The 26937-nt window shown below is 36.6% G+C and overlaps 3 protein-coding genes across 9 annotated transcripts in view; 2 read left to right on the forward strand and 1 right to left on the reverse strand.

The window, feature by feature from the left end:
* Nucleotides 1-1545: 1545 nt before the first annotated feature.
* ebag9 (estrogen receptor binding site associated antigen 9) lies at nucleotides 1546-11571 on the reverse strand. Its single transcript, XM_084385060.1, has 7 exons — nucleotides 11298-11571; nucleotides 10755-10851; nucleotides 10304-10379; nucleotides 7669-7827; nucleotides 7093-7200; nucleotides 6809-6900; nucleotides 1546-2901 (listed from the first exon to the last, which is right to left on the reverse strand). The coding sequence occupies exons 2-7, from the start codon at nucleotides 10835-10837 to the stop codon at nucleotides 2784-2786; spliced, it is 636 nt and encodes a 211-aa protein (XP_084241186.1). The 5' UTR covers nucleotides 10838-10851; nucleotides 11298-11571; the 3' UTR covers nucleotides 1546-2783.
* kiaa1143 (KIAA1143 ortholog) overlaps nucleotides 3688-26937 on the forward strand; it is a 28913-nt gene continuing 5663 nt past the window's right edge. Inside the window, exon 1 of the mRNA XM_084385061.1 lies at nucleotides 3688-3706. The gene's annotated coding sequence lies outside the window, so the exon portion shown is untranslated. The remainder of the gene's footprint in view (nucleotides 3707-26937) is intronic.
* On the forward strand, nucleotides 12623-26720 carry zdhhc3a (zDHHC palmitoyltransferase 3a). Of its 7 annotated transcripts, none has more exons than XR_014624991.1 (8): nucleotides 12623-12885; nucleotides 14349-14668; nucleotides 16019-16143; nucleotides 16264-16360; nucleotides 16658-16739; nucleotides 18506-18636; nucleotides 24638-24755; nucleotides 24952-26718. XR_014624991.1 is itself a non-coding variant. In XM_084385056.1 (7 exons), exons 2-7 carry the CDS (start codon nucleotides 14369-14371, stop codon nucleotides 25171-25173), a joined length of 957 nt encoding a protein of 318 aa, XP_084241182.1. In that variant the 5' UTR covers nucleotides 12623-12885; nucleotides 14349-14368; the 3' UTR covers nucleotides 25174-26720. The 7 variants fall into 7 exon arrangements, 5 of the variants coding, with proteins under 5 accessions (XP_084241182.1, XP_084241184.1, XP_084241183.1 ...); XR_014624992.1 differs by having other exon boundaries at nucleotides 12821-13015; XM_084385056.1 differs by lacking the exon at nucleotides 24638-24755 and having other exon boundaries at nucleotides 24952-26720.

Consider the following 26937-nt stretch of genomic DNA (forward strand, 5'->3'; position numbering starts at 1 on the left):
ACCCCTAAACCTACCCATCACAGAAAACATTTTTACATTTTCAAAAAAACTCATTCTGTATGATTTATAACCTTGTTTCCTCATGGGGACCTCAATTTTGGTCCCCACGGTGACAAGAGTCCACATGAGTCTGTGTGCATTCAGGTTGAAGTCCCCAACGGGATAGAAACACACACACACACACACACACACACACACACACATGTCTGGTTCACTATCTTTGTGGGGACTCTCCATAGACTTAATGGTTTTTATACTGTACAAACTGTATATTCTATCTCCTTACACCTACCCCTAAACCTACCCATCACAGAAAACTTTGTGCATTTTTACATTTCCCAAAAAAAACTCATTCTGTATGATTTATAAGCTTGTTTACCCATGGGGACCTCAATTTAGGTCCCCACTGTGACACGAGTCCCCATGAGTCTGTGTGCATTCAGGTTGAAGTCCCCACCGGGATAGAAAAACATGTACACACACACACACACGTTAGGTTTTCATGCTTTTGGGGACATTTTGTAGATGTAATGATTTTTACACTAACCCTATACCCCTAAACCTACTCATCACAGAAAACATTCTACATTTTTACATTTACAAAAAAGATAATTCTTAATGATTTACAGAAAAACAATGTCCCCAGGTCACAACAAGGTCAAAATTTACTGGTATTACTAAACTTGTGGTGACATTTGGTCCCCATAATGTAGAGAATACAAGGACACACACAAAAATGTATAATATAAAATGTATCGAGTATAGCACTGCTACATTCAGAAGCTGAGACCAATCATTACAGCAAGTGTGGAACCCTGGGCTGCCTGAGGAACACACAGTAAATCTGTTACCAGATGGGACTTGACTGTTGCATAACATGCAGCCCCACATGCATGAAGTGTCAAGACTGAGCAAATGCTTGCTGTGATGTACTCTTAGCCCAGTTAGACACTACAAATAGCTTTTAGATATGTTCCAGACTAAGCAATGAGGATGTTATGCATCGTAAAAGATAACAGTGTTAACATGCTTTTGTTGTGGAGTTTTACACTCTCAATCTCAATCAAATCTTCGAACAGTGTTTATATACATTTTATTTAATGAGCATGATCCAGAAGTCTTGATTACAAAGACAAAGTCGTGGGAAACCCAAGACAGGTGTGATGAAGATGCGCATAGCTGCAGAAGACAGCATGTAATGTATAATTCAGTCATAGTTTCTTTTCCTCTCTCCGTGTAAGTGGGTCAGGCTGTGGGAGGATTGGTCGACCGGGGGGGCGTTGCTGAGGCAGATGGGATTATGACATCACATTCTCAGAGCTGGAATATTCCACCCGTCCGGACAATGCGTCTGACCTTGAATATCATAAATGATGACAGCTTCATGATGCTGTTTACAGTTTAACAGTCTGGGTACAGACAGACCAAATAAAGTCTTCTATTGCTGATTATGTAAAAAAAAAAACTTTACCACAGCACAATGAAAATGTTTCAAGTTGTTGTTTTTTTATGAAGAAATGAGAGAAGATTCGGAAACTCTTCGAATAGAAATAAACCATTGAACAGACATCCAAATGTTTATTGCAGCTAAGGCTGGACAGTGCAAAAGTGTAAAAACAACTTAAAAAGGCATGAGCAAGCATGAGGGGAAGCATAAATGATAAAAAAAAAAGTGATTTTATTCAGTTTTTCATTGTTTATCTGTACCTGTGGCTCTCATGGCTTCACGTTCCTTAAAAATCATAGCATGCAGAGGTTAATTTCAGCACCATCATCATCATCATCTTCATTGTGTCAAAAAACATGATCAATTTATATATTTTTAAGAGATGGGAAATTCTTTAATAAAGACTGAAATTCCCTTAAAATGTTTATCTGTGAATGTTTATCTCAGCTAATGCTCTTCTCAGTAACAGTGTCTTACTAAAGATAAAAGATGGTTTGGTTGCCAATTTGGATATTTAAAAATTTCAGCGTTTCCATGACGACCAACCCACATCCTCTTAAAACCGCTCTCATCAAGTCTCAGTACATACTGTACATCTCTGCTCTCCATTCCCTCTGACAATTATTAACTCTATACACAGATGACCCAAATCATTTTTGTCTTTATAAAAATCAAGATCAAAATATAAGGTCTTGAAGGATTATTCACAATTATGAGCACGATTATCAGGTAAACGGAATGGTAAAGATTAGATAGCCAGCTAAATAGAATGTGGAGAGCAGAAACTCAAAGGTTGCATAAATTTGTAGATATTTTTGAAATACTGAGATCACCCATTTCTAGTGAGGTCCAGTGTTTAAAGCACAGTTACAAGACTTTGATGAAGAAAAACAGGTGGGGAAAAAAGCAACAAAACCCCCCCCAAAAAACAGAAAAGAAAACCCTCAGCAAAATGTAAAAACCAAAAGGAACGGAATTCCTCATCTAAAATTATTCTGGACAAAATCGTTCAAGTGTTATAAATACTGACAGAAAAAAAAAGAGGATATTTTTCTTTCATCGAGCGCACATAAGAACAGTCATAACTGAAAGAAAAGATTGTTTTGTGCTGATTTCTGTCCAATGCAACAACAACAACAAAAAACACAAAGAGACACGCACGCGCGCACACACACACACACACACACAAAATTCTCCCAGGACGGCTGATGGACTAAAAAAAAAATATCCGAAAGTGTTGAAGACAGCAATGTAGAGGGCAGGACAAAACAAGGTAAAATGTAATATGACCAGTTGTTTGGCTGTTGTTTTGAGTGTCCAGTGCGCTGTATTAATGTTATGAAAGTTTGACAGCGATCTTCTGCTCTTTTTTCATCATTCTCTGTGCCTCTTTCTCAATTTTCTTCCTCTGTTGCTCCATGGCTCGTCTCTCTCTCTCAGCCAACTTCTGCTGCCTGAGTTCAGGATAGACAGAGACAGATCATTGTTAATTGACATGTTAATTTCAGTGTAATTGAGGGGGAAAACACTCAACAATCATGACCGTTCAAATATGATGTGATACATGATTTATCAAAGTAAAGCTTAATCAAGGACTGGCACAATGCAGTGTAGACTGAATTCATCTGTGCTTGTACAATGACACCTAGTGGACAAAAACAAACAGAAAACCCACCAAATTCTCCCTCAGAGTGAATTATGTGTTATTGCCAGGCACACACACAACCTGCTCAGCTGATTTCTTAAGAACTGAAACTTCTGACTAGACATGTGCGATATACAGTAATACAACCCCAACACGCATGAGCAAAATGACGGAACGGCTGAATGAAAACGCACGTTCACTCTCTGACAGCAGATGGCGCTTAAGGAACCGCAGAAAGCAGCCGTGAGCAAAGCCGCTGCGCTACTTTCTGTTTCTGAACAATATTTAAATGTTTTAAACAGCCATTCAGATTTTTGTATTCACTATATGGTGGTATCACAGCTTAAACATTCTTTTACATTTTAACCTGGACTAAAACATGCCCTAGATGTTGATTGAAAATGTTCTGCTTCTCATTATTGTTAAAGGTATAGTGGAGGATTTTCTTTTTCCGGGTGGATCATCAAGACTATTGGTCCTCCTAGTTGTCAATCATTCTGGTGATATGTTTACATAAGGCTGTCGTACGTGCTCGTCCCTAGGTAGTTTTCGCTTTCTGCGCATGCGCACTTTCAGGTGTATATGTGTGGTGAGCCGTTTATATACTGTCTATGGTGGTGAGCTACGGTTTCAGCCATTCATTGAAGCTCGCCGTTCTCACCGGGTTTTTTCAAAATGTCTGAGGGTCGCAAGAGAAAAAGTGTCTACGAATTGTATGACAAGAAGAGAAAGGCCTCTGAAGAAAGAAACAAGACCAGAGTGTTTTTGGGAGAATATTTCACACGCTGGCGTGCGCTAAAAGCACAAGTTGGGCTTCCCACTGATGCCTCAGTCGCGAAGTTTCTACTCGACAGGTAAAGTTTGGCGTGCTATTTGGAGAAATCCATTTAAAATCACAGCTAGTAAAAGTTAATGTAAGCTATGATTAGCGATGCTAGCCCTGGCACAAGTCACGCACCGCGCAGACACGGTAAACATCTCAATTTGTCTAAAGTAGCCTATGACCAAATGGTAAAAGGTATCACGCTGAAATGTTCTAAAACCTTGTGTGTTAAATTTTGATAATTCCAATGTGTTCACCATAGTATTTATTACACAAATGCAACAAGCTACTTCTCCGTTGCAGATCATGTCTTGAGTCCTCACTCAATCGATCAGTATAAGTAAATAAAACACGGAAGGGCATTTGACATTTTGTCTTGCATGAATGTTTTTGAGTTAGTTTATAATTTGCAACATATTTGTGCCGCTTGTATGAGCCACGCCGACAGCAACTTGTAAACAGAGCGTGCACGAGGAGAACTAGGCTCGTGCATGCTCTCTCGTGCACACGTTTAATAGGCGTTCCCTCTCGGGAGCAGGTAGAGTGCTGCGCATGTGCATTTTTTCAAAAAGTGGAGAGGGCGGTTCTTTTCTAAAATTCGGGAAAATCCTCCACTATACCTTTAATTCACTAGTTAACATGAACTAACGATGAAAAATACTTCTAAAGCATTATCTAATGCTAATTTCAACTTTTGCTAATACTTCAAAATTAAAAGTTGTATCAGTTAATATTATTTAATGTGCCTTGGATCCTGACCCTTTGTCTCTTCTCCTGGGTTTCCCAAGTAAGATTATTTCCAATAAGCATAAAAGACGTCTTTTTAGCCTGTTAACTTTTGCTGCCAAGAAGAATTTACTATTGTCGTGGATCAGCGATAAACCTCCCTCTATAAAGGGATGGCATTCAGTCATTAGAGAGACTATTTCCTCTGGAACTTCTAACATGTTTTATTCACTCTACAACTGATACTTTTATTCACACTTGGACACCATATTTGGACAGTATAAATGCCTCTATTTGTAGTATTCTGAGTTTTGATATGATATAGTGCCTCCAGACGTTCTATTTATCTTTTGTTTTTTCCTTGTTCTCTGCTGGTCCTCTAGCACTTTTTTGTTCATAGTGCAATGCCTTGTTGTTATTTTATGTACACTTTTGTGTTTATCTTTGTTGTGTGTCGGGCAACTTATGTTACTTTGTTTTGTGTTTGTAAAATAAAGCATTAAAAGCAAAAATTAAATGAAAAATTATTTCAGAGTTCTTTTTGTTATAAGTTAGTTAACCTGTTACTTAGGAGGTTAAACATTGGTTCAAACATTGTACCCTGAAGGAGGTGCCGTGTATCAGCATGACAATGCAGCAATACACACTGCAAGACTTGTGACAGAATGGTTTGATGAACATGAAAGTGAAGTTGAACATCTCCCATGGCCTGCACAGTCACCAGATCTAAATATTTTTGAGCCACCATTGCAGGGATGGAAATTAGCACCCGCCACCAGCCAAATGCGGGTGATTTTGTGTTGTGGCGGGTAAACTCGCTTCACCTACCGGCCACCGTGGCGGGTAAATAAAAATATACTGTTTCACACAGACGGCGGATACTTTTAGAGGACATAAGTGTACGCTGAAATAAAGTCTTTCACCTCAGAAAAGCGGACTTTCTTGTCCTGTCACGTCAGCCGTTATCCTGACCTGTTCTCATAGCGAACACTCTTCAATTGCACGCGCATGCGGCGGCGCGCGCTGTGTATCGCCTCACTGTATATAAAGTGCAAAATAAACTACGAGCATGCAACGCCGTTACGTTGTAAATTACACAAAATAAAAGTAATGCAGGGATGATTTTCATTCTATTCATCAGGAGTAGTTTCCATGGTTCATTAACAGTTATTGTTAATATTGTGTATTCACCATGGTAACTGTCGTTTCCATATTAACCCCAAAATGCCACTTTATTTTTCTTTGTGTTATTTTTTATATTTTTAAATGACTCTAGTGGCTCATACCAACATTGTATTAACAAAAACTAGTTTGGGACTGCTATTTAATAGCTTTAGCATAGGCCTAATGTTTATTTATTAGTACTAGTCATATTCTTACAATTTATGTTAAGTAAAGGGGGACAGTACTTGTGTGTGTGGAAATAGCCGGTTTCAATAAAACTACTTGTGACATGTCATATTTGGCTTTGATTTTGACTGAACATTTGCTCTCACTTTGCGGAAAAAATATTGTGATATATATCGTATATCGATATTCAGCCTAAATAATCGGGATATGACTTTTGGTCCATATCGCCCAGCCCTAGTTTCATTGTTGGGACTAAAAACCTAAAACTGGAAGCCATAAAAGACCACGAATCATTCAAATGCCACATCCAGGTAAAAAAGAGAAATATATTAAGAGAGAAAGAGAAAATGTCAATATTTCATTGAGACTTGAGATTAAATAAACTGCTATTGTAGATCTTGTAGTATTAATTTTCACATGCAGTTACACATTGTCGGTTAAAAACAAGAAAGTGGCTGGTAAAAACATTGAGTGGCTGGTAGATTTTGAAATCCACCAGCCACAGTGGCCGGTGGACAAAAAAGTTAATTTCCATCCCTGCACCATTGTTTTGGAGGAGTCAGAAAACGTTTTCCCCCACCAGCATCAAGTATTGACCTGGCCTCTGTTCTGGAAGAGGAATAGCTCAGAATCCCTCTGGCCACTGTGCAGGACTTATACATGTCATTCCAAATTGATGCTATATTGGCTGCAAAAGAAGGCCCTACACCATACTAATAAATGATTGGGGTCTAAAACCAGGTGTTGCAGTTTCATTGTCCAACCCCTGTATATAAAATTGGGGAACACCTCATAGTCTGCTGGTAATACACCTCACCTTAGCACTTCTTCTGCCTCCCAGGATGCCTCTGCCTCATCCTCCCAGGCATTGGTGTTCTCCTGCCAGGTGTCCAGGTCCCCCAGCTCCGCCTGCAGCCCACAGACAGTGTTTTGTGAATGTTGTACAATTTGGTCCAACAAATAAAATGCGATGTGCGTTGATGGAGTGTGTTGCAGTCAGATAAAGAATTATTCTCCATAAATTCTCTCTCTCTCTGATCTAGAGTGTTAACTGGTCTCACAATAACCGTGTGATTAACATTGTTACTTTGTATTACTCACAGAGGGCTGGATGAAGGACATGTCCTGTGTGGCGGCTAGTCGGCTGGAGAAACCCGAGGAGCTGTCCGGCATAGAGAAATTCAGAGGTTCCCTTTTCTTCAAGACAATCTGGAAAAAGAGCACACAAAAAATTTATATACACTACATTATCAATAATAATACAGTTTAGACAAGTTTTGGGGTCTGTAAGATAATAAAAATATATAATTTAATATGTATATATTATGTAATAATATGTATATATTACACAAAAATGGGATTGAGAAGGTCAGCACTACCACTGGACCAGGGTTACAACATTTGCCCTGCTTTTCATCACTGTTAGTCACAAAACCACAAGATGTTCTTGAATTTCTTCCATTAAACTATAAAAGTCTCTTTATTTCAACAGGTTTTAATTTCCACTTGCCCAAACTAAAAAAAAAAAAAAAAAAAATTTTTTTAAATATTGTATCTGTTGATCCTTTTAGAGAGAAAGCAAAAGAAAGACATTCCTAGGACAGAAAAGAAAACGTATGACAATGAAATGGCAGCAGATGTAGCAGGAAATGAAGCAAGCCCAAATATCGAACCTACTTTTTGTGTTTTCCTGATAGTGGGAGTCATGTCTTTGAAATAGTCCGGCTCTTCCTCTTCAGCTTCATTCTGTGGAGGTGGAACTATCCCATTGCCACCTTCAATTTTGATACTCGTGGGAGCTTCCTCATCCCATGAGCTCCACTCCTCAATCTCCGGCTATTTTAATTATACAACAAACAAATGAAGTTAAGTGACAAGTTAAGGCCAAGTATGGTAACCCATACCTGGAATTTGTCCTCTGCATTTAACCCATCCAAGTGCGCAGACATTAGGAGTAGTGAGTAGTGAACAGACACTGCAAACAGTGGACACACAACAAGAGCAGTGGGCAGACATTTTGCTGTGGCGTCCGGGGAGTGATTGGGGGTTAGGTGTCTTGCTCAAGGACACATCAGTCATTGCCGGTATTGAGAATCGAACCCACAACTGGTTACCAGTCTGCTCTATCACAACTATTCGGCCACAACTGCTCCCAAATATTCACTTTTTTAATCAAGCAGAAGTCAATACTAGTAAACAGTCATCTTTCCAGTTTTATTTTATTTATTTATTTTAATTTATGTTTACAAATAATCAGTAGAAATAAAAAGTAAGTCAAGTAAGTGACTTCACATCACCACTGTCCATATGATACAAAAGTTGTGTTCCAAATGATGCACTATCATTATACACTTATACACTATATTAACGCACTGATCATGTAGTGTATGAGTTTTATAAGGTTATTTTGTTATTCAACATCAGAGTCTGATTGCCCCTCCCCCTTCGCTACGTAATTAAAGCTGTGACAGTTCATGTTGCCATCATTACACACTCAATTTTTTTGGTTAATTAAAGGGTTGGTTCACCCAAAAATGAAAATTCTGTCAGTAATTACTCACCCACATGTTGTTCCAACCCCGTAAGACCTTCGTTCATCTTCGGAACACAAATTAAGATATTTTTGATTAAATCTGAGAGCTGGCTCACTCCTCCATAGGCTTCTAAGACACTATAACTTGCTGGGCCAGAAAATGTATTAAAGACATCGTTAATATAGTCCAAGTGACTACAGTGGCTCAATCTTAAGTTTATAAAGCGACGAGAATACTTTTTGTGCGCAAAAACAAACAAAAATAACGACTTTATTCCACTTTTCATTTCCTTCTCTCTGGGCCTCGAGTTTTTTCACGTAGTGTTTAAGCGCAGCGCATCTGTGTTGTACGTCACACGCATCACACACATGACCAGCGTCGCCCAATAGTGAGCCTACGTGGTGAGGTGCAACATAGACGCGCTGCGCTAAAACACTACGTGAACCAACTCGAGGCCCAGATAGAAGAAAATGAATAGTGGAATAAAGTCGTTATTTTTGTTTGTTTTTTGCGCACAAAAAGTATTCTCGTCGCTTTATAAACTTAAGATTGAGCCACTGGAGTCACCTGGACTATATTAACGATGTCTTTAATACATTTTCTGGGCCAGCAAGTTATAGTGTCTTAGAAGCCTATGGAGGAGTGAGCCAGCTCTCAGATTTAATAAAAAATATCTTAATTTGTGTTATGAAGATGAACGAAGGTCTTACGGGAATGGAACAACATGAGGGTGAGTAATTACTGACAGAATTTTCATTTTTGGGTGAACTAACCCTTTAAGTGCATCATGCGAGTAAAAAGCATTTTTTAAAGCATCAAAAGCACGCTCTTTCTATTTGGAATTTCAATGTGAACACACTACTCGCACTATTTATACTACAAAACAGCAATAAAATAGTGCACAAGTACGCATAATATAAAAATATTAGAGCTGCATGAATCTGGATAAATTAAGAACCAAATTTTTTTTGTTTAAAATAGAGATCACAACTCTCACTCCCACGGTTCTGAATAGACAACTAAACAAAATAACCTGTAATTTACAAGAGGTTCTTCTGATAAACAGTTAATTGCTACAGTCTTTTTTAATTGGGTTGAATGAATGATTCAATGACTCGCTCATAAATACTTCACTTGTTTCATTTCTGTATGAATCAGTGTTTTTGAATGAATCTCTTGAATGAATGATTCAATGACAAATAAATTTTTTAACAGTCACTTGTCACCATCTACTGGTGTAACAATGTAATGATACAATCTTTCTTTGAAGTGTCAAGTCACTTTCAAAAGGTGATTAACTCTATTTTGATCGCTACCATAGACATCATTGTTTATATCCGAACTATAAACTTTTATCTCGTCTTTTAACTTGTGTGATAATATAAATTTTTGTAACACAGAAAAAAATATACTGTGTGGTTGAAAAGACTGTTTATGAAGCGGTTTCATAATTTTACATTGACAACTACTCTCTCTGGCTCTGTGAATGATAGCGCTGTGATCGTACTAATCAAATGTTTAATAGAAATTTGCGGGGGGGGGGGGGGGGGGGGTATGCTCAGCATGGCATCTATTTGAGTAAAAACAGTAAAAGTTATATTGAAATTGAAATATAACAAATATTTATTTGATGGATAGTTTTATGTACTATCTTTATTTATTTGATAGAACGTTTTTTTGTAACAATGTCAAAATCTTCACAGTCACTTTTGATCAATTTAATGTTGCTTTGCCATACTGTAAATAACGTGTTTGCTTACAACCTATTTTTCTCTGACCTGCTTTGGTGAAGAATAATCAACTGTGGTCGGGAGGGTGATCTGATCCCCACTCAGTTTGCGTGACCTTCCAGTCCTACGTTGACAAAAGACAACAGACAAAACACAGTTTAGCAGAGGAAACTCATTACCACAGCAGAGACACACTCTAGATCCTTGTTTATATAACAGTTGCCCTAAGGCTTCAGAATGACAATCTACAAGCTAAATCTGCAAACAATTCAACAAAATAAATTAAGGTTACACTTTTTTTTTTACGTGTCCGTGTTACAGTGTAATTATATATTAAACTACTAAGTAATAAAACTACATGTACTTACTATAAGATTAGGGTTAGGATTAAGGTGCAGTTTAGGGTGCATTTAATTTTGCACAATCTATAGTAATTACTATAGTAACTAAATGTAACAAGGACACCTTCAAATAAAGTGTTACCGAAATGTATACCCACCTGCAAATCAGTCTTTTCACGAATGAAAGGATATATGCCAAGCAGGTGCATATTTTAAAAAGGCGAAACTGTGTGATGGCCATGTTATGAGTGGTATCTGAAGAGGAAAAGAGAACACAGATGGAAAGGTGGATGTATTAAGTCATAATTTCATAGTAGAAACATATCAAGTTAAAAAATAGACAAACAACATTGGCAATCCAGACATATGGATTATATGATGGCACTGAAAGAATCCATGTCCAAGTCCTTGGACACATATGTTATTTGCAGGATTTGCAAATATTCTGTTCCTAGGTATAAGAACTACTATGATCCATGCATTATATCATGCAATTTTGTTTCACCCATTTTGGCATATTGACCTTTACCAGAAACAATCAAGGAAGCAAGTGAACTGCAATAGCAATTGCTAATGTTAGCTATAGCAAGCTAACTGAACAACTATGTTGCCTAACGAGGTTACTTCGCTTTAGTTTACATTCACAGGTCTTATATGGGTAAATGAATTATAAAATGGTGCAGATCCATCTAGTTACTCACCCGTCAGGTCAATTAAAGACAGCTGATATAGGTAGAATCATAGCACGGGGCTAGCAGTCTGATGCAAATACAACACCTGATCTGTGCAGATGGGACGAACAGGGAGATTAGTGTGTTTTGGCAAAGAAAGAGTTTAGGAGAGCAGAACCATCATGAATAGCGGCTGTCAAGACGGTCAATCTCATCCATATTACTCTGATGCAGGCAGCCATCGTCTCTTCATTGTACCACCTCACGTCACACCAACAGGGAACTGGTCTGGAGTCCGTGCCGTGGGTTGCCAGGTTGGTAGCATAAAATAATTTCCCTGGGATAAAACTTGTAATGATTTTTTTTGTGTGTCAGCAAAAGACGAAAATACACAATTTGTACTGGAAAATGTTGTTTTTGCACTAGAAAGAAATACACAGCTGTTCATACTGGTTCTGTGTGCTCCATAGACCAGTGATATAAACGCAAAAATAATTAACCAGGGTTCTTTTGTACGAATACTTAGTCATTTTGTTCTTGCAGAGAAACTGAAATATTAAATAAAATTACAATTTCAAATAAAATAATCTGTACGGTTTTGTAAAACACTATAATTTTGTTTAACAACGTGGTTTAGAATGCAATCTGGCAACCCGCATGTTAGGCTCTTTTGCGCAAATTTTAAGGGACGATTTAAATTTTCAGCTATAAGAGTCCATGCTTGAAAATGTACTTTTTTCTTTCTTTAAAAAAATAAAAAATAAAAAAAATAAAAAACGAAACATCATTAATCAAATCTATCTATCTATCTATCGCACAATTATTAGCATCAGTTCTAAATTAGCGATTAAATTGAACTAAATTGATTTATGTATTTATGTTATAAATATATTATGTTATATTTAGGATAAACACAATCAAACGATGTTTTTCATGACACTTCTGCTGGCTCTGTTTGGGTTTCACAGAAATAATGCAATGCATTATCAACGGCCCACATAATATTTTACTCAATATACAATATACTAGTCGATTTAATATACACAAATGAACTAAGAGGCTAGAATGGCTACCAGCAGTCTTAACATATGAGCGGAAATATGAAATTAACTCTATTTGGCGTGTGGTTTATCTAGCGATACCACGAGGAATCTGTTACTTTTCTCTCCGCTGGAGAGGACGAACCAATCACAGTCGTTTGTGATGACTTAAAGGGCTACATTAAAAAGTCATTTTACAATACGTTATGAAGATGATATGCATTTGTGTATCTGATTAATTTTTTTATGAAGTAACAGTTTTAAAGGATTATAATTGTATTAGTACAACATATATCCAATAGTATAAAAACAACCAGAGATTTGAATGCGGGTCAATGGGACAGTCTGTGTTCAGAGCCTCGAAGCGCCCCCTAATACAATAACTCAAGTTTCAGTCTCTCTGGCAACGCCTAGCAGTCCAGTGATTCATTTTCTGGAAGTGGTTTCCATTTCGGATCGTGATCCAGTTGCGCCTCCAGTGAAAGCAAGGGAGGTGTGGCTATCAGTTTCTCCAGTGAAGGGAGGAGCTGGCACCGCACAAAAATGCAGCATTTCACCAGCCTCTGTGCATTAATCGGGTAAACCACTTTTTATTGTGTTAAAACTAACCTGGAACATGTTCCCCTGTTAGTGTGATCCATGCATCATTGGATCTTCTCGGCCTTGGTTGGGCGAGCAAACGCGAGGAGCGCCAATGTCGCCAAATATGTGAGTATCGCCATGGCCAGGTAACGCAGGTTTCTACACACAGCTGGCTGATTGATTTCAGTGTTGTTCAATCAATATCGTGTTATTATTAACTGTCATTAATATTCCAATGAGATGTAAGTACATGATAAACAGTGCGCTTGGATGCTGTGTATGTTGTTGCTGATGTCTTGGCAGTTGGCACAGTCAGTGCGTAATTTACGCCATTGTGTTACTATGTCCTGTTTCAGCTGCTTTGGCTTGTTAAACCAGATTTTGGGTTGATTTTGAAACGCATAATGATAATGATAATGCTAAAAAATGTCTGGCACTCTTGAACAGTGCTTGACTGTCTCATTATGGACTCAAGTAGATAGGAATGTAATCAGTAGGCAGAAAAGTTGGATGTAGTATTGATTTCTGGGCCATAACAGAAAAAAAAGAGAGACTGGGACTACAGTGTGTCCTCTACTGACATTGTTGGTTCTGCTCAAGTGACTTTATCAGTCAGACTGCAGCTCCCATACTGCCGTGTCCACTAAATATGACCTTCTGTGTCTCCTAAACCAGTGGATCTCAAGCTTCTTGACTCCAAGTCCACCAATTATCAAATACAATAGTTCAGTTAAATAAAAAAACAAGTTCTCTTTGGCACTTCTGCTGAAACGACAAAACTGCTTGTTTTCAAACTTTATTTACAGAAACTAAGAGTGGAAATATTTTAAAACGATTAAATGAAATATTAATAAATAATTCAAATGATTAAATTCCAGAATTAGGGCCTAAATGTTAATTACTAAATGACTCCAGGCTTTTGTTTTACTTTTACACGAATTTAGACTTTTCTAGTAATTTGTGATGACATGGGTTTTAAAATGATTTTTTTCCTCACAAATAGCAATTTCCACTCCAATAAATGTTTTAGCGCTTGACATAACTAGAACAAATTTATTCATTAAAATCATCCATCCTTCCATCCATCCATCCATCATTTTATTAATTTGACTTTTCCATGTCCAGAAATCACACTTTTTTATATACAAGGTTTTCCAAGACTGGGAATGCTGGTTCTTACATAAAAATGACAGTTGTTGAGTGAATGATTTAAATAAGAAATATCATTTCTTTTTTACTTTCGTTTTTAGCTTATTTTAATGCTTGTTTTGTCTTATTTTAAATAATTCAAATGTATCTTGCGGTCGCTTTGGACGTTTTCTGTGATCCACTCCTCACACGTCTATACTTCTGCTAACCATTTGGTTTTGTGAACTAAAAAATAGACTGCACAAACTTTTGCTATGAAATTAGACCGTTTAATCCAACTTTGACTCCTTTTTCTCCATCATCCCGACAGGATGGCATCTCTGTGGTAGGATGAGAAGTCCAGTGCCGCGCTTCAGGGACGTCGAGAGGCAGGCCGGTGGCCAGCAGCCCGCACAGTGTCTTCCTCCCTGTCATGAGCGACAGAACAACATGTGGTTCATCAGAGATGCCTGCGGCATCGTTTGTGCGATCATCACCTGGTTTCTTGTCTTCTTTGCTGAGTTCGTCGTGTTGTTCCTCATGCTGATTCCATCGAAGAACCTCACCTACAGCCTGGTGAACGGCACCCTGTTCAATAGCCTGGCCTTCCTCGCCTTGGCGTCTCATTTCAGAGCCATGTGCACAGACCCGGTGGGTTTTACTTACAGCAATAAATGCATGCTTTCATAGTGCCTTTCGGTTGGGGAGACAACATCCCCATTATGACAGTATATAGGGAGAATTATAGCACTATATATCACATATTACTAATAATACTAATATAATTTAATTTATACTTATAATTGACACTTATATGTATATATTATTTTTAATAATAATGTTATGTTTATATTATTATTATTAATGGTTTAATAATAATTAAAATGTTAATTATAATATTAACATATTAAAAAAACAACATAACATTAATGTTTATGGTAAGGGGTGTTACATTTCAGACACACACTCTAAGCGGTAGACCAATCACAACAGACTGGAAAAAAATGCTGCAACAATGTAAATTATAAGAAAATATGTTTTTTGAACATTAAATCATGTAAACGTAGACCACGTAAACAGAATTGTTAACATGTAAACGAGCATAAAAGGGGCCCACAACAACCCCTTTTACAACCTAGATATAAAATGGACATTAATTTGAATTCAGACGGTGTCAACTTTACACAGCAGAATACAAATATTGTGCATAAATGTCATCACTGTTGCATTGTTGCAATTAAAAGGGATAGTTCACCCAAAAACTCACCCTCATGTTGTTCCAAGCCCGTAAGACTTTCGTTCATATTCGGAACAATCAACAATGACAATCAAGATCTTTTTGATGAAATCTGAGAGCTTTCTGTCCCTCTTTAGACAGCTACGCAACTGACACTTCAAGAAGTTCATGAAGAGATCGTAAAGCTAATCCATATGAATTGAGTGGTTTAGTCCAAAATTTTCCTAAGAGACTCCATCACTTTATTTGATGAACAGATTAAATTTAGGCTTTTATGCACACATAAACATTCATCAATGCACACATCAGTTGTGGTAAACAGAAGCTCAAGCATGTTCAGTTGACGTGCGAGAACCAATAAGGTTCATTCTCGTGTGTTACGCAGCACGTTTGAGCTTCTACAAGAACCAGTGAGGTTCATTCTTGTGTGTCTTCAGAAAATTTGGACTATACCGCTCAATTCATATGGATTAGTTTTACAATCTCTTTATTAACATTTTGAAGCGTCAAAGTGTCAGTTGCGTAGGCTGTCTATGGAGGGACAGAAAGCTCTCAGATTTCATAAAAAAGATCTACATTTGTGTTCCGAAGAACTTAAGAACGAAGACTTATGGGTTTGGAACGACATGAGGGTGAGTAAATAATGATAGAATTTTCATTTTTGAATGAGATCTGTGTGATGTCTGCCCCCAGTCTCCCCTAAATCTTCAGCAGGGTGTCATAAACTATTAAAATGTTACTGAAGTTGCCTGATGCTTTCTTAGGGAGCCGTGCCAAAGGGCAACGCCACTAAGGAGTACATTGAGAGCTTGCAGTTGAAGCCAGGCCAGGTGGTTTACAAATGTCCCAAGTGCAGCAGTATCAAGCCGGATAGAGCTCACCACTGCAGGTGAGAGAGGAACATATCCATCCATCCATCCATCCATCCATCCATCCATCCATCCATCAGCATTAAAGTGACTTTTTCATCTCTTTTCTTTCTCCACCCTTCCTTTCAAACTCATTTTAGTGTTTGTAAGCGCTGTATACGGAAGATGGATCATCATTGCCCTTGGGTAAACAATTGTGTCGGGGAAAATAACCAGAAGTACTTTGTGCTTTTCACAGTAAGTACTAAAAAAAGTCTCTTCCTGCACACTTCTAAAAATACCACAAACAGTGTTGTGTTAGCCACAGGTTGTAAGCATTTTACAAGTGTTGCAAAGATTCAGAAGTAGTCTTGGACTTTAGTAGTGTAGTAGATTTTAGTAGTTTATTTTATTTTATTTGGTAGTATGAATAATATTAATTTGATTGTAATCATTTCACTAAGGATTTAATTGTATTTTTTATTTCATATTTCATTCAGATTCTTTGAAACCAGCACTAACAACATATAATGTTGATGCTGATGTGTTTTCCAGATGTACATTTGCCTGATTTCTCTGCATACCTTGGTCATGGTGGTCTTTCATTTTCTCTACTGCTTTGAAGATGACTGGACAAGTAAGTGAGAAAAGCAGGTTATTGTTAGGAAGACCGATAACTTGACCCCCAGTGACCTCTAGATGATAGGGTTAGATGACAAGCATGCAATTTAGAATGTTGTCTACTGGGAAAAAGAAGTCAAACCTTTGCAAACCATAAGCACTTCTTAAAGCGACAGTACACCCAAATTTCTAAATTCTTTCATTTAATCACCCTCATTCCAAATGTGTTTTTATTTCCAGTACATTGTGATTAATATACTGGTCATTTTTTTAATTCACTTACAATGTAAACAACGGTTTTAATATCCAAAAAGGATGCAAAAGCACCATAAATGTATTATAAAAGTAGACCATAGTCTGTGTGCTTGGAGAAGTTGATCCTTTGGTGTGAGAACAAAAAAGTGTGCTCCTATGCCAGGCAAGCAATATAATGCAAATGTAATGTAATGCAACTTTTATTGGTACTAAAGAGTGGTCAAAGGGCAGGTAATGAAGAAGGGGAAGGTATATACATGTAAGCAAATGTTGAAAGCTAGATTCAAACTCCGACTGCACAGATGAGCGCCACGGCTCGATGTGTTTGAGGACGTGTGCTAGCCTCCCTACCACAGCTCCAGTGACACTTTTATATGACAAATCAACATTGGAATTTGTTTTTTTTTTAACCTGTGTTTAATGTTGAGAGTGTGTGCTGGTGAATATACTCTCAGCACTATTGGGAGGTTTTTTGAAAATCACTCTGTTCAAATGATTTTCATCATCACAACCATTTTAAAAAATTGGGACCAGTAAGATTTTAAGTTGTAATTTTAATGAATCAAGGATTCATTAAAATTAACAAATTGATCAATAGTGACAGTAAAGACTTTTACACTGTTGCTAAATAAATACATTTCAAGTAAATGCTGTTCTTTTGAACTTTCCATTCATCAAAGAATCCTAAAAGAATTATCACTGTTTCCACAAAAACATTAATCAGCACAACTGCCATACACAAAACAATTAACTATACACAACATCCAGCCATTACATCTAATAATACACAACATCCACAATATCAAAGCTTAAAATATTCACATTTCCTACCCCTTATTCAAAAGACTTATTGCATTTGGTACAAAAGTTTGTTTATTCTGTATATTGCTTAAATTGCTTTTGGTGTTCTATAACGACGACGAGATGGTAATAATTCAAAAACATGATTCGAGGGGTGTGTTGTCTCGTTATAGTCAAAGCTTGTCTCTGAACAGCAATTTCATATAAGTGATCGACTGACTTTTGCTTGGATCCTACGATTTTACCTTCTACTCTTGTAATTCTGTTTAATTTTACTTTATTCACAGATGTAACTCGTCCGAACCACACAGTTATGTTATACCCTAAAACACTCTCGATCAATCTAATATAAACTCTTTGCAGAACAACCTGACTTCTCTCAATTTCCTTAGCAAGAATAGCCTTTGATTTGCTTTCCTACAGATAAGATCCACATTATCAGAGAAATTCATAAATGCCAATCAGTGTTTTCAGACTGGTCACCTGAATGTTACTAACCAAGCTTAGCTAAAAGATAAAACCTCTTATCCCATGTTCTAATGCTTAGATTCTTCCAACCGTGTTTTGTCCCAGTTTGCACATGCAAATCTAGATGCGTTGCCAGATATCCATGCCCGCTAACCCTCTTCTTTCCTTCTAGTTACAAATAATTTATAGATGTGTTAGTAAATTGTATAGCTTGTGTTAATGCCGTGTGTGTGTGTTCCCTCTCCCTTTTGACCCAAGAGTGCAGTTCCTTCTCCCCTCCAGCCACTGTCATCCTCCTCATCCTCCTGTGCTTTGAGGCCCTCCTCTTCCTCATCTTCACCTCTGTGATGTTTGGCACCCAAATCCATTCCATCTGCACAGATGAGACGGTAAGAGATCGCTTCTTTAGGCAGTGGGCGAATGTGGTGGAGGTAGTGCTTGTGGCCTGATATGCGATGTTATTTTTAGGTTAATGTGTGGACAGTTTTACCTAAAATGCTATTGTGCTTGAAGTGAAATGTAACACATAAACAAGAAGTATAAGTAGGTCATTGTGTATTGAATAGTAGTATGCTAACATACATTTATGCTGGTTATTTGTCATGTACCGTACCTTGCTAGTAGAGCTGCATGATTCTTGATAAATTGATGATGATTTTATTTTTTAAATAGAGATTACGATTCTGAATAGACAGCTAAACAAAATAGCATTTCATTTACTAGAGGTTCTGAAAAAAAGATAGGATCATTTAGGAATAAAATCGCGTGGGTGCTTCAGTCATTTAATGATTAATCGTGCAGCTCTATTTGCTAGTTATTATTAAAATATACTGTATATTGGTGATATGATAAGATCTGACACATGAGTCCAAATGGTCCAGTGCTGTGGACAACATACTTGCACGACACATGGTCTTGTGAATTTCTAGCAACTGACCTGGAAAACACCACCCACATATATTCTTGTGCTAAAGATGCAACTAGATCCTTTAACACGTATTTTAAGGAGGATGCTATTTGACACTGCCATCAGATTCTCTTTGATGGACCACAATGGTGTATGTATATACTGTTCACTAGATGCCTTTGATAAATGCAGGCGTTTAGCATCTGCTCAGAAGATCATACAATCATACTACTTGTGTACCATTTCTGCAGTATATACTCTACCGTTCAATTTTTGTAATGCTTTTATTCAGCAAGGGTGCATTTAAATTAGTCAAAATGACAGTAAAGACATTAGAAGGTTTTAAAAAAAAAAAAAAATTATTAGAAAATTGTGTTAAAAAGAATCTTGAAAAAATGTATCATGGTTTCCACAAAAAAATATTAAGCAGCACAACTGTTTTCAACATTGATAATAATAAGAAATGTTTCTTGAGCACCAAATCAGTATATTAGAATGATTCTGATGGATCATGTGACACTTAAAAGGGATAATTCACCCTAAAATGAAAATTAAGTCATAAATGAATTACCCTGGTGTTGTTCTAATGCCATATTCCCTTCTTTCTTTTATGGACCACAAAAAAAAAAAGTCTCCCTCGCTCTCATACATATACAGTAATAGTGACCAGCATCCAGCTTTGTTCTGTTAGCACCGCGTGTCGCTCCATCTCGCCCAGAAAAAGCACACAAGTTGTGAGAAATCAAGACTAACAAAAGCGCGACACGCATACAATACATGTACCTTCTTCTTTGAGGTGAATATATCCGTTGTGTTGGTCGTAACAAGAAGTTATTGCGTTCACATCAACAGACAAACGGAGTTCCAGTCTGGAGATATATAACTCATTGAAGAAAGTACACGGATACTTTTTTGGGGATTTCAAGGCATTGTTTCGTGTTGCGTTTTTGTTAATATTGATTTTGAATTAGAATTTATTTGAATTTTTATATTTACTCTTAAATTTTGACTACTATGTTTCTGTTGTTATATTTTGTGCACTGGAAGCCTCAGTACCATGGTAAATTCCTTGTGTGTATGTGCAAGCACACTTGGCAATAAAGCTTTTTCTGATACTGATTCTGATTTCTGATTCTGAAAATTCAGCTTTGCCAGCACAGGAATAATTTAAATCTTAATATATTAAAATAGAAAACAGTCATTTTAAATTATAATAATATTTCACAATATTACTGTTTTTACTGCTTTTTGATTAAACAACATACAAAACATTCCAAAATCATACCGACCCCAAACTTTTGAATGGTAGTGTATATTGTGTGCAGTAAGCAAATTTCCCACAATGCATTGCGTTCAACTTGACCTTCCTTTCTCAGATTGATGAATGACCTAAAATGATCATTTTTTATAGAAAACAAAAAAATATTTCCAAGAATAATACTAGATTTTAGTATTATTAGAACCATCATCCCAAAATGCAATGCACTTAATTTGACGTATTTTCCAAGTGTGACAAATAAACCTGAAGTAATGTCAGATGTACTTTTTAACCTTCTTAGCTTTCTTGAATCCTTATTTAATTTGAATATTGAGGCATTTTACATGAAATTGGATTAAAAATGTTTAAAATATTATTGTAGCATACTACTTTTTGAAATACATACCATTACGTAATGCATTGTTTCACAATCTTTTTATAAAATAAGTGGGCACTCTGCAGTGTACAGTATACTGCACTGAACTAAGCAGTATGCTAGTATTTTATTCTGAACATAAACTTATTGGCATGATTTTTCATTATGAAAATCACTTATCGCATTTAAGATGAAAATATGGTTACAGTTCTGTTTTATGGAATGGGTCAGTTGTTCTTTTCCTCTTTTGTTTTGTAATATTCACACACTCTGAAGTCTCGGTTATCTCTTGTTTTTAGGGCATAGAGCAGTTGAAAAAGGAAGAGAGAAGATGGGCTAAAAAAACAAAATGGATGAACATGAAGGCGGTATTCGGACACCCCTTCTCGATAGCATGGTTTAGCCCGTTTTCCACACCCGAACACGGGAAAGCCGACCCCTACCAGTATGTGGTCTGAGCTCAGGAAGCTTTAAGCTAGAGACTCGAGTGCACTTGGACTGCCCTTAAAGAGCGTCTTTTAATTAATCCGGACTTGAGCGGAGCATTTACCAGTGAGACTAAATCACCTTCATCTTCCTTTTTTTTCAGGGAACAAATCATTGCATATCCATTTATTCTTGCCTCTATTTATTTGAATTAAAAACAGAAAGTGGAAGCTTTATGTCATACTCTCAAGCATCTCTGCCTAGCTACACTGAAATAAAGATGAATCGAGCAGATTATAGAAGCCAATTTATGCTAATATAATCACTATTGTAATCTCTTCAGAATGTTGCTAAAATGATAAACTACTTTCTGAAATACCTTCTTTTAATTCCTTATACATATCTACGATATAAAACCCATGTTCTTTCCTGGTTAACGGCATAAGAGCACTGACAACCATTCACTAAAAATGATTATTATTCTTACAGATACAAGACATTTTTTTAAAGGGCCATTTACACCAAGGATGAAGTGGTACAATAGATACCATAACGATATCTATAACTATAAAGTTTTAATAATCATTGTAATCAGGGCTTGACATTAACTTTTTTTCTCACCAGCCACTGTGGCTAGTTGTTTTCCAAAGTTATTAGCCACTCAGCATTTTCACTGGCCACAGTTTTGACATTGATTCCATGGGTTAAACTGACATATAGATATTTTTGATATTATTTCATAATTTGACAGCACGTATATTAGGCCGCTGTCACTTTAAGACCTGACTTACACATGCGTTCTCTTTATCAACGGTTTACGTTCATTTAAAACATAACTGTTTACGTGAATACTCACCAAGACTGGCATTTTTATGGCGTTATTTTTGTATATTTGACTGTTTAAGCGCAATAAGCAGCGGAAAATAACTCAATTTAGTACTGAGAGACAGCTTTATATGCGCGCACTTTGAGTGTGAGCACAAAATCTGCGGGAATGAGTAAAATGATGCGCAATACACGCAATCCCACACCAAAATTCAAGCCCTGTAACAGCAACAATATTCATCCGGAGCAAATAAAACGAGTGAGCGAGGGGATGCGGGTTCGTGTGTCAACTCGCTGTCGGAGAGATGGAGAGAGAGAAAAGCGCAGCTAGTATCGTGTATCTATTCTGCGAAAATGAATATTGGAAACGTTTCAGATGTTCAAGTATCGATATGCATCGAAAAATAGATATTTTTGACAACACTACATTGCACTTGGTTTATTATTTCAGATGCCTTTTTAAAAGACTACAGTTGAAAAATGGATTTATTATATGTAAAATTCAACCCACCAAAGTGGCTAGTAGGAGTGACTGCATTACACGCCAATGCCATTGATGAAATGGTGTTAATTTCAAGCCCTGATTGTAATACTAGGAGAATAGGGAAGTCTACACCACAGCTGCTGTATAATTATAATGACATAGAGGAACAATATTGTTGGAATCACTTTCAGAATTATTAATTTTTTTCCAGCTGATGAATTACAACAACAGCCAATCAGAAACCACATGACTTTAAGGAGCTCAAAAATTTAAAGCGGCAGATGATCTACCTGCCATGCGCACTTGGAAACAGAGAATTATCATTTGTTGGTGTTGGTGCCAATATAATTATTGTTATGGTTCTTGGTGTGATCAGGCCTTAAAGCGGTAGTTCGCTCAAAAATTTTAATTCTGTCATTTACTCACCCTCATGTCGCTCCAAACCCATAAGACTTTCGTTCATCTTCGGAACACAAATGAAGATCTTTTTAATGAAATCTGAGAGATTCATGTCCCTCCACTGAAAGTCCATTGACCCAAAACTCTGATGCTTCAAAACGTTCATAAAGAGATTGTAAAAGAAATCCAACTGAATCGATTGCTTTTTATTTTACAATCTCTTTATGGATATTGTGAACTGTCAGGGTTTTGGATCAATGGACTTTCGAAGATGAACTCTTTTTGGGTTTGTATGGAAAAACATGAAATAACAGCATTTACATTTTTAGGTGAACTATCTGTTGAATATGGGTTATAGACTTTGGCTTTATAAAAAAAAAAATATATATATATAGGAAACTTAATAGGGGTGTAAATATTTGTTCTGACAAAGCTTGGATTCTAAATGATTCTTCACTAAATGATGCAGTCATGACATCTGATCACAATTTGGTTTGATTACTTTAGATTTTTTTGATTGGAATAACTTTGAAAATGGTAATAAACAGAAATGTAACTAAAGGGACGGTTCATACTGTAGTTGAATATTGACAAAGTGATCCACCAGTTTTTGCATTCACATGTATTGTACAACAGAATTTAACATGATTGGATATTATTAAATAATAAGTTCCATAACCAGTGCATTGTCAGATCATTTTTTACACCCCTAAACCATAACAGTGAAAATAATTTCATTGGAATAATTATTTTATAAATGTACAGACTCTGCATTGAGATATTATACATAACATTTTGAGTGATAACAGCACTTATGGTACTCCATTACAGAACAGAACTGCTGATTTACTTGGTATGTTTCCATAAACCTGGTTTGCAGAAATGTATAAGAAAGAAACGGGCTTAAGAAACTGTGGGAATTTGACCATAAGATAAACTACATTTATATACAGTATACGAAGAATTTTAATATGTTCTATGGCTTATTACATGAAAGATAAATTGTGTTTTCGACAACTTTATTGATTCACCATTGTTGCCATTGTTTTGGTTAATTGCATATATTTTACATTTTATTAATATACATTTTTGTTATGATGAACGGATGATATGTGCTTGAACTTTTAAGTATGTATGAAAAAGACAATCATTCTGTTCTTCTTTGTCAAATGGTGAATTAAAAACCTGAAACACTTGGTCATTAGTGCTTAATGTAACAACGCATCACTTTTAAAGTGTCTGACTTTGGATTTCTTAAATGCGAAACCATCTCTGCTTCTGAAAAGTCTAAAATTGTATTACAGTAAATTCAGCAGCTGAAATTCTATTCGCATTGCAAAATCACTGTGTTGTAATCTCTCAAAGGGTCTAAATGTTTTCAAATTTGCTTGGTCTGTATCTTCCTGTCCACTTCCTCTCTGTCTTTAACACTAACCTAGTTTCCCCAAACAGTCTTTGTAAATTTCTTTTTATTCTTTCGTGTCGTCTTATGAATGGTTCCCTTGCTCAGAAATATCCAGCCTTCGTGGTTTTGGGAATTAAAATGAATCTAAAAACAACTAATTATATTTAGTATTAAATCAGGCTGATGTCCCTGTTTGATTGGTGTGATGGAGGTAAGCTTTGATTGCTATCGCTATAAAGGCCGTTCAAACATTCAATGTGCCTTTTGCCTGATCGCATGCTTAAAATAGTCTGTTTTTCTTTTTCTTTAGATACACGCTTTGGATTGTGAAGGCATGATGCATGCTTCATGTGTTTTTACCATAAAGTGACAGTTGAACCATTTCTTCCAGTTGGGTTTTTATCTCTCATTAAAGATTAAACACGCAGGTGCATGAGTAAAATAAATCACTTCCCATTCCTTTTTTTTGTAACCATGGTGGTAACCATTTGCTTTCCTTTTCCGTTCACTTAATGGAATGTAAGTTTTTTTGGCACTATGGATGTTGTTTTCCATGCATATATGGATTATATTTATCTTTCAACAGACACAGAACCACAGATGTGTTGTTTTTTCTTTTTGCAGGGTATTGAAAAGTTGAAGCGTGAAGACCCTACATGGGAGAAGACTCCATACTGGGAAGCTATAAAGTCAGCTTTCGGAGGTCCTCTTTCTGTGGCCTGGTTGAGCCCTTTCACAGGTCTCTCGTGCCAGAAAGATGCTTCTGCTCCTGTTCCCATGTTCCCACAGGGTGAGATCATTGAGGAAGATGTGATTGAAATTCCTTTGGAGCCTTCTTCGATGTAAAGGTGTTTGCTGCTTAATTCCTGATGACTGAAATGGCACAACTGGACTTACAAAGAGACTACTGTGAATATTTGAATTTTACTTCTTCTTTTTTTTTACCTCTGGAAACAGCATTTATGTACTGTACCAACGTGCCTTAAAACAGTATTTACAACCAAAAATGCATCTCACTCTTTTTAAGAGAAACTTATGTCATGCATAGAGAGATGTGACTCTGTCATTAGCTCATTAACATGTACTTCATTATACAAGCTGTTCCTGGAGCAGTAATGTCTACACTCCTGGGCAAAAACAAAAAAATGGCTAAACTAAGCTTTTAATTGTTTTAACCATAAATGATTGGTCAGGATATTAGCAAGATTTAAGCAAATGCACTACTTAAAATGCAGGAAAACCATCAAAGAGAGAGTGAAGTTTTTGATTGGAATGTGGGAAGTTGTGTGTGGAGTGATGGATCACAATGAAACACGAGTCACAAGGTGATGCTCCAAAGTCCTGTCTTTGAAAATCTGCTGAGAAATCTAATAATAAATGCATCTCTACCACAGTGAAGAAAGAGGTGTCATGGTGTGGGGAGCCTTTTTAGCTGCTGGTATTGGTGAGCAGCTTCACTGTGAAAAGTCATTTAATGCCTACAGGAGAATATTGCAGAATGGCTTGCTTCCCACAATTGAAAAGTTGATATCTAAAGAGGTATGATCAGATGTTATTGTCGACAATGCTCTTGCCCAAATTGCAAAGACAACCAAGAAGTGTCTTGAGAACAAGTCCATCAGGCTCATGTTTTGGCCTGGTCAGAGTCCGGATTTAAACCCTATAGTGAATGTTTGGTCTCACGTTAAACTCAAATGAACTGGGAGGATTTTTTTCAACTACTCATGAACTGCTTGAAGCCATTAACATTGAGCGGAACAACACACAGACTCTTCTTCCTGTAAAAAGCTGTCCGTAAGTTTACCCACATGGCTTAAACATTTAAAGAAAACCGAGGGGAAGGCTATTCCTTGCCAAGTTATTTTATCTACAGTGTTTGTGCAATTCTTGCTAATTTTCTGACCAGTGAATTCTTTGTGATTAAAATGGTTAAGACCATTAAAAGACCACTAAATATTTTGCCATTTTTGGTTGGACCTTTTTTTTTTTTTTTGCCCGGGAGTTTATCAAAAATTTGTAATAAGTAACTGGAAGGTATCTTTTTTCCTATAGGACCTTTTTAAGATGTATCATCAGTTAAAAAATGTTTTATATAATATCTCTAATGTTGCCTTAATGTACTACAAGACTCTTAAAGTTGCCTGACATTGAAACAGGCATAAACCCATGAATATGCAAATTCTGGTGCAGTTTTTGATAATATAAACTTATGGTGCTTATTTGTAGATCTGTTAAGACTTTTCCATAATTGTCAAAAACACATATCAGATTTACCATCCCAGGATCTGTTGATATATTTCTTATTTTTTATTGTTCTATGTCGTATCTTTCTTTTTCATTGTATTTACGACCTCTTAAAAAAATAATTAAAAAAATACTTGTGCATCTTTCCATTACAGGCTCGTTGTTTGTTATATTTTGGATTTTTTTCCATTACCTGATGTTTCTCATGGCTGACTTGGTAGTACCAAGTCAATTTCAGATGTGATTCTGAGCAGAACAAATTGTAATGGCCAGCTGTGCTCAACAGATGCTGCTTTTGTGGTTGGGTTTAAAATAGAGTCCAGGTCAGTGGTTTGCTCAAAATTACACACAATAGAAGAACTTTTC

Source organism: Rutilus rutilus (genome assembly GCF_951802725.1).
Source record: "Rutilus rutilus genome assembly, chromosome: 17".
In the NCBI taxonomy this organism is placed as follows: Eukaryota; Metazoa; Chordata; class Actinopteri; order Cypriniformes; family Leuciscidae; genus Rutilus; species Rutilus rutilus.